This window comes from Physella acuta, unplaced genomic scaffold (genome assembly GCF_028476545.2).
Source record: "Physella acuta isolate Inbredline_101_S28 unplaced genomic scaffold, ASM2847654v3 ptg001078l, whole genome shotgun sequence".
Lineage (NCBI taxonomy): Eukaryota > Metazoa > Mollusca > Gastropoda > Physidae > Physella > Physella acuta.
In genome coordinates this window covers 257517-270261 of record NW_026732595.1, presented here as the reverse complement: position 1 = coordinate 270261, position 12745 = coordinate 257517, and the positions used below count along the sequence as shown (strand labels likewise).

At 33.5% G+C, this 12745-nt stretch overlaps 1 protein-coding gene across 1 annotated transcript in view; it reads right to left on the bottom strand.

Annotated features, from left to right (window-relative positions):
* Nucleotides 1-2704: 2704 nt before the first annotated feature.
* LOC131955557 (uncharacterized) overlaps nt 2705-12745 on the bottom strand; it is a 78457-nt gene continuing 68416 nt past the window's right edge. The window contains exons 29-46 of the mRNA XM_059319716.1: nt 12434-12558; nt 12166-12304; nt 11762-11947; nt 10109-10224; nt 9760-9937; nt 9122-9331; nt 8346-8446; nt 7860-7982; nt 7177-7267; nt 6850-6936; nt 6569-6754; nt 6059-6148; nt 5433-5592; nt 4726-4892; nt 3969-4136; nt 3751-3853; nt 3333-3500; nt 2705-3016 (exon numbers count right to left, since the gene is read on the bottom strand). Of these exons, the coding sequence (XP_059175699.1) occupies nt 2886-3016; nt 3333-3500; nt 3751-3853; nt 3969-4136; nt 4726-4892; nt 5433-5592; nt 6059-6148; nt 6569-6754; nt 6850-6936; nt 7177-7267; nt 7860-7982; nt 8346-8446; nt 9122-9331; nt 9760-9937; nt 10109-10224; nt 11762-11947; nt 12166-12304; nt 12434-12558 (2529 nt within the window). The 3' untranslated portion in view covers nt 2705-2885. The remainder of the gene's footprint in view (nt 3017-3332; nt 3501-3750; nt 3854-3968; nt 4137-4725; nt 4893-5432; nt 5593-6058; nt 6149-6568; nt 6755-6849; nt 6937-7176; nt 7268-7859; nt 7983-8345; nt 8447-9121; nt 9332-9759; nt 9938-10108; nt 10225-11761; nt 11948-12165; nt 12305-12433; nt 12559-12745) is intronic.

Genomic DNA, 12745 nt, shown 5'->3' with positions numbered 1-12745 from the left:
GTATCACACACAATATGTGACTCCTACAATACAGAAACGTCGTTTGCTTGAACAATTTAATGCGAGTCATGACAAATAAGTCATTCACAAATTAAACTGTATATATATATATATATATATATATATATATATATATATATATATATATATATATATATATATATATATATATATATATATATATATATATATATATATATATATATATATATATATATATATATATATATATATATATATATGTATATACTTTTATAATAGTCTTACATTTTAGTATAGTAAAGATAAAAAAGTTTTCATAATTACTACAGTGATACCAATAATAAAATTCAAAAGCAAAAAAAGTTGACAAATAAGTCAAACAGTCAATTTAACAAATATTTACCTCAGCACACAAGTGATATAATGCACTGACCAAATAATCATTAAATAAAGCTATTTACTTTAGCAGGTACATGATAAGCAGCTACTAGCAAAATAATCTCTAAGCAAAATTAACTTTAGCAGAAATAATTTTGCATATGTCTAAATAATCTTGAAGCAAAGTCCCTGAAATGAATATATGAACAGGTAAAGCTAGTTCTCTAGTTAATGCATAGAAATACAAGAATGAAATTAAAGCAAATGTGTTGCAATTAAAACTTGGATAAAAATCATTGTAGAAAAAATAAGAATAGAAGAAATCATTATTATGAAACAGAAGACTTCAATTAACAACATCATTGTGCGACTAAAATAAATCATTTAAGTTAATGATCAATAACTAACATACATCCAACAAAAGCCAAAAAAAATTATTATTCAAAATTTTAAAATATTTTCTAGATTAAGGGTGGAGAAGTGCTCAGCAATTGAATATTTTTCTTAATTCGTCAGAATATATTGCAATGGGAAATATAGTTTAATACTTTCTTTGCTTAATTAATGCACAATTTTTACAAAACAACCTGCCTCTTCAAACATTCAGTAAAATTTATGCTTTTAGATATGTATGTAAATAAATTCTACAAAGAAAACATTAAAGACGTAAATGTCTGTAGCAATGATCCTGCTAAACAGCACAATTTGAAGAGCCTTCTAAACAATCCATGGAACATTGCCAATCAACCTGATAATGTCTCTTAAGAAGGTTGTCTCCCAAAATTCCACTTTTTTTCAAAGCCACATATTTAATGACAAGTGGAATAAATGGGGTTCAAACAACAAAAGAAAATGGGGGTAAACAGAAAAATCCAGGGAAACTTGACAAAATAGTGGTAAAAAGAAAACTCCATGTAAACTTGACAATAAAGTTGAGAGGTTATATAGTAAGGCCACAGAAAGTCTAAATGCAAGAAGCTGTAAACAAAAACTCGTATAGCTTTAGAAAAAAAAAATAGACTCAAGTGGTATAAGAGAACACGCTAGTCTCTAAACCTTTAACTTACTCTGGATCAAAGCTATTGAAACCAAATGTAAATTTAAACACTTGTGAATATACAATTACACTTGTCTTATAGGGAAATAAAATGCATTTCCTAAGTATAAAATTTTCTGTTCATGGTGTTAATCATAAAGAATTCTGGCTATTAAATTATGCATAACAAAAGAATAATATTACATTACTAAATGTTCTTCACAACCATATCAGAATTTAAACTATTTATAAAAAGTTCTTTTTAAAATGAATGTTTCATTCATTAAAAAAATATAAAAGAAGTAAACCAATCAGAGGGATCTTGTAGGTCACATGAAAATCAACATTTAAACATTTGTATCACATTTTTTAAAGTTCAATACTGTGAAAAAAAAAATTGCATTATTGGCATTAGTTAATATGTAAGAGAAGTAATTACGTTGGAATTCTGACATATAGTTATTGCCCTTTATTGCCACATTTCTTTCACAAGACAGTGGCTGTTTACAAACAGGAGAGTTTATTTACATCCATAATTGATGCAGTTTGTTCTTTTCAACTCACATGGACATGTCATATAATATAAATATATTAATCTATATAAGGAGTATATTCTTGTCTCTGAAATGTTTAAAGCAAAATAAAATAAGGAAAAAAAAAAGGGGGGGGGGGGGGGGAGAAGGGAGAGAGCAGCAAAATAAATAGATCAGTGTATGCCATGATACAGTACTTGTTAAAATCAGAATTTGTCTACACACATTTTTTTATCTTGCACATCTAATAGAATGTGTTAGCATTACGGCTGTGACAGCAAAAATCAGCACTGATTTTGTCTATGAAAAAAATTTGGAAGACAAAAATGTCAATGCTGCCTTGAATCAGCAGAGGCAATTTAAATTTGGCTTGGTAGGTGGTAAAACAAAAGAAAGGAGTCAATAAACTAAGAACAGGATGGCGAGAAATGAAGACTGAGTTTAAAAATAAACAACAAAAGCAGCTCAAATGAATGAGTTGAAAAGGCTTTGGTAAGTTAAATCAAAGTGTTGAAAGGGGAGTTTGCATGTCACAAATCAGTAATTTAGACATGTCACAAATCAGTAATTTAGACATGTCACATGTCAGTAATTATGAGTTGAAATAATAAAGTTTTCTATACACAACCAGTGTCACACAAGTAGGCCTATATCATGACAAAGAAATACAAATCACTTATCATTATAAAAGTTTTAAATTAGCATTGGTTCATTGTTTTTTTTTTCATTGGACCTGTAACAAATGATCACCTTATAATAAACAAAATTATTTAAAAAATAATAATACTTCGTGTTAATCATATATTTTGATTCCCTGGTTACTTGTTAGTTGTTTTTGTTTTGCTGGTTAAAACCAGAAGTCTTGCCATTTCCTGGTTGCTTGTTAATTGTTTCACTGGTTACACCAGTAGTCTTGACATTCTCTGGGTGCTTGTGATGAATCATTGAATCACAATTTAATTTTTATTAACGATTCCTCCAGGCCCAGCTAGGCTGGTTAGTCCCATTAAATCTTTATCGATTTGTCTGGCCGCCTGCCTGCCTTCTGCTATGGCCCAGACAACCAAAGATTGTCCTCTCCTACAGTCTGTTCAATAAAACAACATTAAATAAGCTCAAGAATTCAAATAGTAGAAGGGCATGAAAGTTATATTAAATCAACTAAAATTTATCCACTAGCTGTTCCAAACATTATAAATCCAAACTAATTTTGTAAGTGAATCAAATATAAAAATTTACCAAAATATAAAAATCCAACAGTTCTTTTTTAAAAAAAATTGTTTTAGCATTTCATGTGAAACTCAATGTGAAAATTAAAAATAATAGTTTTGCACAAGTCATACTAAACATAAAAAAACCTGGCTAACTTTTGAAGCGAAACAAATAGAAAATTGACTACCAACCTCCAGCAGCATACAGCCTAGGAATGCTTGTATGATATTTCCCATTGGGGGTTTCTAGGTTACCCCTGGGGTCTAAATGAACTGATAATTCATCTACAACCTTGCGCTCTGGTCCCAGGAATCCCATAGCAAGCAGGACCAGGTCGCACTTGTAAGTTTTCTCTGAATCTGTTTCACAGTTACAACAATATTAGCTGCTCGTGTTTATTGTGGTTGTATTAAAAAAATTATTTTGAAACAGATTTTTTTAAATGAAAGATTGACTTTTTTTAAGGAGGAACCACATTTCATACAATTTTGGCTCACTGATAGGTCTTTAAGCATAGCAATTAAGGTTGGACTTCAATAGTTTAAAAAAAATAATCTAGACAATTATTCTAATTATCCGAAAACAAAATTAACTATGAGAACATTTTACCTGGAACATCTCTCATATTCCATCGTCCAGCATCATCTTTGTACCATTCCACAAGAGAAGTTTTTACCCCTGTAACATTGCCATTCTCATCTCCTTCAAACTCCTGGATATAAGAAAATAATATTTAAAAAAAACACATCTCATTTAGAGAAAGGATTAGAGACATCTAAGTTTTTGAAAAAATGATTACAGTAATATAACAGTAAGGTCATACTTACCAAGCTTTTAACATTGAAGACACGCGGGTCATTTCCCCATTTCAGCTTGACCTCTTCGTGGCCGTAGTCGACCCGGAATATTCTCGGCCATGTTGGCCAAGGGTTACTGTCTGCTCTAGTGGCTGGTGGTTCAGGTAAAATTTCAAATGTGGTGATGGAGCTGGCACCCTGACAAAAGATTTACATAGATATTACTGGTGGCATTAGCACCCTAGCAAGTGATTTACATAGGATGTTACTGGTGGAATTAGCACATTGACAAGTGATTTACATAGATATTACTGGTGGCATTAGCACCATGTCAAGTGATTTACATAGATATTATTGGTGGCAATAGCACCATGTCAAGTGATGTAAATAGATATTACTGGTGGAATTAGCACCCTAACAAGTGATTTACATAGGATATTACTGGTGGCATTAGCACCCTGTCAAGTGATGTAAATAGATATTACTGGTGGAATTAGCACCATGTCGAGTGATTTACATAGGATATTACTGGTGGCATAAACACCCTAGCAAGTGATTTACTTGGATATTCCTTCAGAGTAAGACTGGCAGATTTTTTATAATCAGTCGAGATGAATAATACTGTGGCTTTAAAATTTCAGGGAAGCACTAGCACCCACACAACATAAATATACCTCAAATGAAATTACTAAACAATGTAATGTTATAATCACAGTAATATTAACTGTATCTAGTATGTGAAACTGATATTTTACTATCTAGCTGGGAGACAAGTAGAAGTACTCACATGTCTGAGAGATGTGGCAATACAGTCGCAGCCAGTGTCCCCACCTCCAATGACAACAACATTCTTGTCTTTGGCTGAAATGTAAGGGCTTGAATTGTTGCCCTGCTGGTTCTTCTGCCAGGATTCCAGGAAGTTCATGGCGTAGTGGACGCCATTCAGCTGACGACCTGTGGGGGATACAGAGCAGTGAAGTTGTAGCAGCATCTTTAACCTGTCCCCTTCTAACTCTACAAGTGGACTTCAGATTGTACAACAGTTGTATGTGGCCAGAACAATATTAAAAAGTAAAGTAAAGTTTCCTTTCAAACCTGACGGTCTATAGGGCAAGTGAAATAGCTTTCACTTCTTTCTGTGACCTCGGCATATGAAGAGATAGTGTGGTCAGCAATATGCCCAGCCGCCTTTATTTTCCCTAAGTGAGTTAGGTACCCATCAGAGTTTGGTGGACTCAGGGATGGTCTACTGACTTGAACCCGGATTCGAACTTGAGACTTAAGGGTTAGCAGTCAAGCTCTCTGCCGCTAGACCACTCCGTCCCCAGCAAAATATTGGCTAGCACTTATTATTCTAGGGTGACAATTGATCCATTATAGTAGGTATGAACTGAGTAGCAACAAGAATCCAAAATTCTGATTAACACAGATATCCATTGACCCTAAATTTTAGGTAGAAAAAAACATTTAAATTTTAAAAATTTTTGTTTTTACCTGGAATGGGCAGGTCCCTAGGCCAGGTAGCGCCCTGAGCACACAAGACAGCATCAAACTCCTCCAGCAGTGACCTCGCTGTCACGGTTACACCCACCTCCACGTTGGTTTTAAATGTGATCCCCTCTTTCACAAGGATGTCCACACGCCTGTCTACCACCTGCATAGTTTGGTAAAACAAACGGTACTGAATTTTTGTTGTACAAAAAACCATTACATAATTTGTGGTGGTCAAAAAAACATTAGATAATTTTATGGTTCTCAAACGAATGTTACAGATTTCTTTTTATGGTCAAACAAATGTTATCGATTTTGTGTGTACACAAATTATAATGTGAATTGGTAACACGGCATTGCTACAAGTAACTAGTACTTTAAAAAACAAATTACAATAACTTTTGTTTTTTGAGTCATTCTTTAAAATTAAGACAAACAAATTATTATATATTTTGGTACTTTAAAATCCCCATCTACAAATTAATGTGGATTTATTCTTAAAATCATCATTTACAACTGCTGGAGTTGACTTAAAACATTCTTAAAAATTTAGACAAATTATTGTATATTTTGGTACTTTAAAATCACCATCTACATCTGCTGGAGCTGACTTAGAACAAGATACTCACCCTTTTGTCCAGTTTCATGGTGGGGATGCCGTAACGAAGCAGACCACCAACACGATCATTGCGCTCATACACAGTAACCCAGTGGCCAGCCTACAATCAGTTTAATTTTTTTTTGTAAGTTACACAATACAAACATTTCTGTTACAATAGAAGCTAACGAACAGTACAGTAAAATAAGATAGAGGTATTTAAATAATTAAAAACAGATTTAATTTTCTCTATACTACATGTAACACATTTATTTAATAAGAAGATTTATAGTGCATAATTCATGACCCAGATTAAACAAAACATCAAATAAACTTAAGCAATAAATTTCAATAACCTCTTTAAATAAAACTGACCCCAAAAGAATAAATACCAAAAGAATAAAGTTTACATACTTCATGGCCTCTTTATAAATAAATATTAATACAATTTTGGTTATATAAGTTGTGGACCCTTTCCTCCCAATAAATCAATACCGAAAATTTGAGACAACATTAAATATTGAGACCAGATTGGACTTACTTTGTTAAGTTGTGCAGCAGCTGCAAGGCCGGCTGGACCACTGCCAATCACAGCAATTTTCCTCCCGGTGCGGTTAGTGGGAATAATGGGCTTGACCCAGCCCATCTCAAACCCGTGGTCAATTATTGAGTTTTCCACATTTTTTATTGTCACTGGCGGGGTGTTGATACCCAAAACACAAGCGCCCTGAGAGTGGGTTTTTTAAAAAGTTGAATTTTTTTAAATTTACCAAAACAAAAGTTTTGAGACAGCATTGAAGTTAATGAAAAGAGAACTCTAACCTCACATGGTGCTGGGCACACTCGACCAGTGAATTCTGGGAAGTTGTTGGTTTGATGAAGATAATCCAAGGCCAATTTCCAGGCATTCTAAAATTAAGAAAACATTCAACTTGGTGGGTGAAATAAAGAAAAAGTAAATTAGATTGTTGGAATTACAATGCTTTTAATTATATGTTATAATTATGTAATTATGTTTTAAAAAAGAATCCTTTAAAATATAATTTTCCCTAATTATTTATATTCTATGATCATCATGTCTTTGTTTTGTAAACAAAGAAAAAAATAATCAAAGAAAAGCAATTAGTGTAATAAGACAAGGGAGACTACCTTAAAGACCAAGTTGTTCCACTTGGGGATGAGATTACTGAGTGGACACCCATGATTTGATGTACAGAAAGGAACACCACAGTCCATGCACCTAAATGATACAAACAGGTTCAAAGTTCAATTACTGCCCAAATATAAACTTTTAGAATAATAATAAACACGACACTCAATAGAAAGAATTGTTGAAAATAGGTTTTTGATATCAGAGGTTGGATACAGTATCGTATTTTGAAAAATAAATACATTTTCTTATTTATGGCCTTATGTTGTTTATGGTCTAATGATGTTTTTTATGATCTATTGTTGTTTATGGTTTCATGATGTTTACGATCTTATAAACTTTTATAGATGTATTGCCTTGTATTGTTATTTATGGTCTTAAGTAGTTTATGGTTATATGTTGTTTAAGACCTTATGTCATTTATGATCTCATGTTGTTTATGGTTTCTAGTAGTTTATGGTTTTATCGTGTTTATGGCCTTATGTCATTTATGATCTCATGTTTTTATTTATGGTCTTTTGTGTTTTATGGCCTTATGTTATTTATGGCCTTACATTGTTTATGGCCTTACATTGTTTATGGTCTCTTGTTGTTTATGGCCTTCAATTGTTTATGGCCTTATGTTGTTTATGGCCTTAAATTGTTTATGGCCTTACGTTGTTTATGGCCTAATGTAGTTTACCTGGCAGCCTGGACCCTGAGGCCATCAATAACTTGTTTGTGGTTGTAAATCTCCTTCCAGTCCTTCTGCCTGTCTGCGGCATCTCTGTACTGGTATGTGGCACGTTTGTACTTCACAAAACCTCTGGGGGGAGGAAGAAGAATTTTTTTATCAAAAACATTTATACTTCACAAAGCCTCTGGGGGGGGGGGGGGGGGGGGGGAAGAAGAATTTATCACAAACATAAAAAAAGAGTATTTTACCTGGGCTGCATTTTAATACAAACAAACACACACACACACAAACAAATGAAGCTTATGGATACAATCTAATAAACAAAAAACATATATAATGCTGCTAACAAAAGGATTTTTTTTTTAATTGAGAAAAAAATGGTGTGGAATATAACCCTACAAAAACATAACTTATGTGTTCACATCTTTTAATAAATCTAATAATACTACATAATAGGGTCACAAATTCTAACAAAAGAATTTAGAAAGGAACCTCGTCTTGTCCAGGACCAAATCTAAGACTTTGTTCTCCTGGGTGGTGTTTCTGATAGCATCTTCAATGTCAACCACAGATTTCCTTTTCTGTTGCGGCTCCTGAAGTTATAAAACTTTTTTATTTCTCTATCATTCTTGGGGAATAACATTTTCACATAAAGAATTTGAAAATAGATAATTGAACCACAGCATTAAGAAATATGAACACGTCCTAATTAATTTAACAAAAATGATTTATTTTAGAGAAAGAAACGCCTAATGTAGGTAATCTAAGCTTATAAATATTCTAATGTTTTGTCAAAAACAATGAACAGCAACGTATTGACTTTTTCTTTCTCCAATTCATGATTTTCAAAATATTTCCCAAAACCTTGTTTTTCTTCAATAATACCAGTTAAATTAGCATATCTAGTGTAAGACTACAATATGCAGGCTTTGGAACTTGAATTTCACAGAAATTTACATTCAAATTAATTCAAGACAAATGTACTTAGTTATTTATGGAAACTATAAAGTGTTTGAGATTATAATTTCATGAACAAGCATTTATTATATAGCAATCAGCAACAAATTAAATATATAGTGAATTATTTCAGAAAATTAATTTTAAAAATATATAATTGTTATAAATAATGTTTTGTAATTAATTAGGCCTAAGTAGAATGAATAATTTATTGATTAATTTGAATAAAATGAGGGCTACTTAAGGATAATTAGATAGGGTTAGAAAGTTTCAAAAACATTTTAAAAGAAAATTATAATTGTCTCCCTTACGTCTTCATCTTCCAGCTTATTGATTATCTCCTCATCATACATGTTTGACAGTGAACTGGCCCTCTTGAGACCTTCTGATGGGATACCCAGAAAGTTGTCTTCCTTCTTCATCACTGCTGCAGCTGCTGCTGCCTTTTCTATGGCAGCTTTCTTTTCAGCTTCTTCTTTAGCGACTTCAGCTAGCGCGTGCTGGTATTCGTACGGGAATACCTGCAAAATAATTTTTACAGCTAAGTTAATATTAAAAACTCCCTTATTTTATAATAAAGGATTGTATTTTGATCTTTCAAAATTTTTACTATTTGATGTGTTAAATTATTACGAAAAAATTTCCACTCAGAAAATGTTCACAATGCAGAAATCGTCGAAAATTTGGTTGAGTAAGCTAGTGATTTATGATTTTACACAGCTGTTATATATATTTATATAGATAGGCCTAACTAGCACAGGAGGCCAAAGTTACAATTAAAATAGTGGCAGAAATATTAACTCAGCTCTTAAAGTGCTAAACATACCCACAGATACTGGGATTTATTAATTTTGTAGGGTTGATAATTTTGGGTGTTCCTGGTAAATAAAACAAAATAATTTTTTGCACTAAGTTCAAAGGGCAAAAAGTGGAAAACCAAATGACTTACCTTGACAAACTCCTGGTGTTCTGTCTCCCAGTTGTCAATGATGTGTTTGGCGACCTCTGACCCCGTGGCTTCTACAAACTCTTTCAGCAGGTTGTACACAAACTCCTTGTCGTCTTTTTCACTCAGGGGCAATAACTCTACAGACTCTTTGTTACAACGCTCGTGGAACATTTTCAACCTAAAATACATTGAGAAAAAAAATCAGACGGAAATATTTTTTTTTCCCAACATGTAAGTCAGTTAAAGTGCTACAAATAAAAAGTAATGTACTTGGTTGAATTTAATAATATACTTTCACATGTGATACAGCTAGAATAGGGATAACTGGAGACTGGTTGGTGGGACTCACTTGTCATAGCAATAGGCTATGCCACCCGACATGCCAGCAGCAAAGTTGCGTCCAGTCAGACCCAGCACAATGACCCTCCCACCTGTCATGTACTCACAGCCGTGGTCACCGCAGCCCTGAAACAAAAAAATTTTTAAATTAATTTACCTGTTTAAAAAATACAACTATGAAAACAACATGGTCTATAAATAAAACAAACACAATTAAAGTCAAATTGGTTGCATTTTTAAAAAAAAACACAAAAAAAAAAAACCCGCATACATTTCTTAGTTCATTGTAAAACTAAATTCAAGCAAGATAAGCTTTACATGTTATGCGGTATTATGATCCTTACATTTTTTTTCTTAGTAAAATGTCTATACAAGTAAAGTAGTGTAATGGTCAATATCAAGTACTTGTTGAGTCTAATAGCCTAGGGTTGTGTGACTGGTCCTATGGCCAGCCGATTTTGCTGTAACGTAAAGCATTTACAGGTTCAACTCGATGTGTTGCAAGCTCAGTTTAAAGACCAGTCTAGAATCACTAGGCATGCTGCCCAGCTTCGCTTAGGCTTTCGAAAACATTGAGAATGTGAATGCTTAATTAATTCGCCATAGGGTCGGTCTACGACCTCAAGAGTTATGAAGAGGTTCCTCCGTGGACATTTTTTTTCGATTTATAGCTCATATAAGGTACCGGTCAGTCGAGGTCAGTTTTGACCCCCTCATCGTAGACTTTTCGGCCAACCGGCCCCCGTGTTATGTCGCCCCAAGGCAAGATCCTGCCAAATTTGAAGCGCCTGCGGCGCCGGGAAGTGCCTTATCGGACACCCGACAATCTAGATCTAGAATCCTAATTGAATTTTTTTTTTTAAGTTTAGTCCGAGCAAAATAAAAAAAAAATACATTAACCAAGTTGACTTGGTGGGTCTCGAACCCGCACCACCTGCGTGGTTTATAGTACACTAACATCTCCGCTATTTAGGCACCTTATAAAATTCAGAGAATGAAAGACGTATTTTAAAATCTTAACTTACGCGAATATGCCTATTCTTTCAAATTAATTTTTTTATCCCAAATTAGCCAGTTCCAAACAAAGATTTTGTATAAATAAATGTTATGAGTTTAGGCCGGAAAAATTGTATTGTATACATTTCATAGTGTACGTAGATCTAAATCAAATTTGAATGAAATAGTTCATTTCTTTTTTATTTTAAACACGGCAGATGACGTCATTAGTAAGCAATAGTGTCGTCACAGTTTTATGCGTTCTTTTACACATCTATTAATGCTTTTCCGGTTGCATAAATAATACTGTTTCTCTATATTCAAATACGCCTTGATTTTTTATTTTTCTTCTTTAAATAAAATTGTGGTTATACATTTAAAACATCTAACATATTATTTTCAACAAAAGTCCGTATAAAGTTCTCTGACGTGATGTCCGGCGAAAATTTTTTGCGGACAGAGAGAGAGAGAGAGAGAGAGATGTGCGAACGTAGCCCATTATAGTATTAGATGTAAGTATGTCCAAGCTGATCTGTCCCACACCTCAGTATGTCTAGAATCAACTAAGCCACCCCAACACGTATGTATGAGCTGATCTATCCCCTAGTTTGTCTAGAATCAACTAAGCCACCCCCAACACGTATGTCCAAGCCGATCTATCCCTCACCTCAGCCACTGCAGTAGCCCCTGAGTTCCTGACACAAAACCTTTCAGCTGTTTGTCCCCTGAAGAAGGCCTTCCCTCTAGTGGCCCCATACAGGCAGACGTTGCCCACCACAATGTTGTCTTCAGACTTGAACCCTGGGGGAACTGTTTTAGGTGGACAAATGACCACCTCACCTCCAGATAAACCCTGTGGGTCAACAAAATTGTATGCTAAACATGGTGGAAAATGACGTACATTTGTGCAATCTATGGATAAGTAATTAATTTTAATTGAAAATAAATTGGTAGTTATTTCATGAATTAGATACATTTGTGCAATCTATGGATAAGTAATTTATTTTAATTGAAATTAAATGAGTAGTTATTTCATGAAAGTTATGTTTTAAAACAGTCATCAGAACATACCTTACAAACATAGTCATTGGCATCACCCTCTAGGTAAACAGAAACCCCTTTGGCCAGAAAAGCACAGAAACTCTGGCCACCAGAGCCAACCATGTTGATCTCAATTGATTTATCTGGCAATCCTTTCTCTACTGTGCGTCTGAGGGGGAATAAAACAAAATGAGCTGTTTGTTTCAAACTTTTCTATCAAGGCAGGAATTTTTAGATTCCAAGATAAATTGTTGGAAATAAGGAATGATAAAAAAATGAATTAAAAGAGCATTTTTACTTTGAAATCTCATGGCTAAGAGTTGCACCAAAAGTTCTGTCCTCATTGCAAGTTGGCAAGTCAATCTTGATGTGTTTGCTCTTGCCATCCAAAACATCTCTGGCCATTTCAATGATTTTGTAGTCCTAAATGAGGCACCCAATATTAAAGTTACATAGTGGGGAAAACAGTTCCATGTTATTTTAAAACTATTATTTATGTGTTTATTCATAGAAGCATAATTTATGTAAAATGTAACAGTAAATGACAAAACTTAAAAATTAACATACTATTTAGTACTCTACACAACATTTCAATGTTTATTATTTGTAT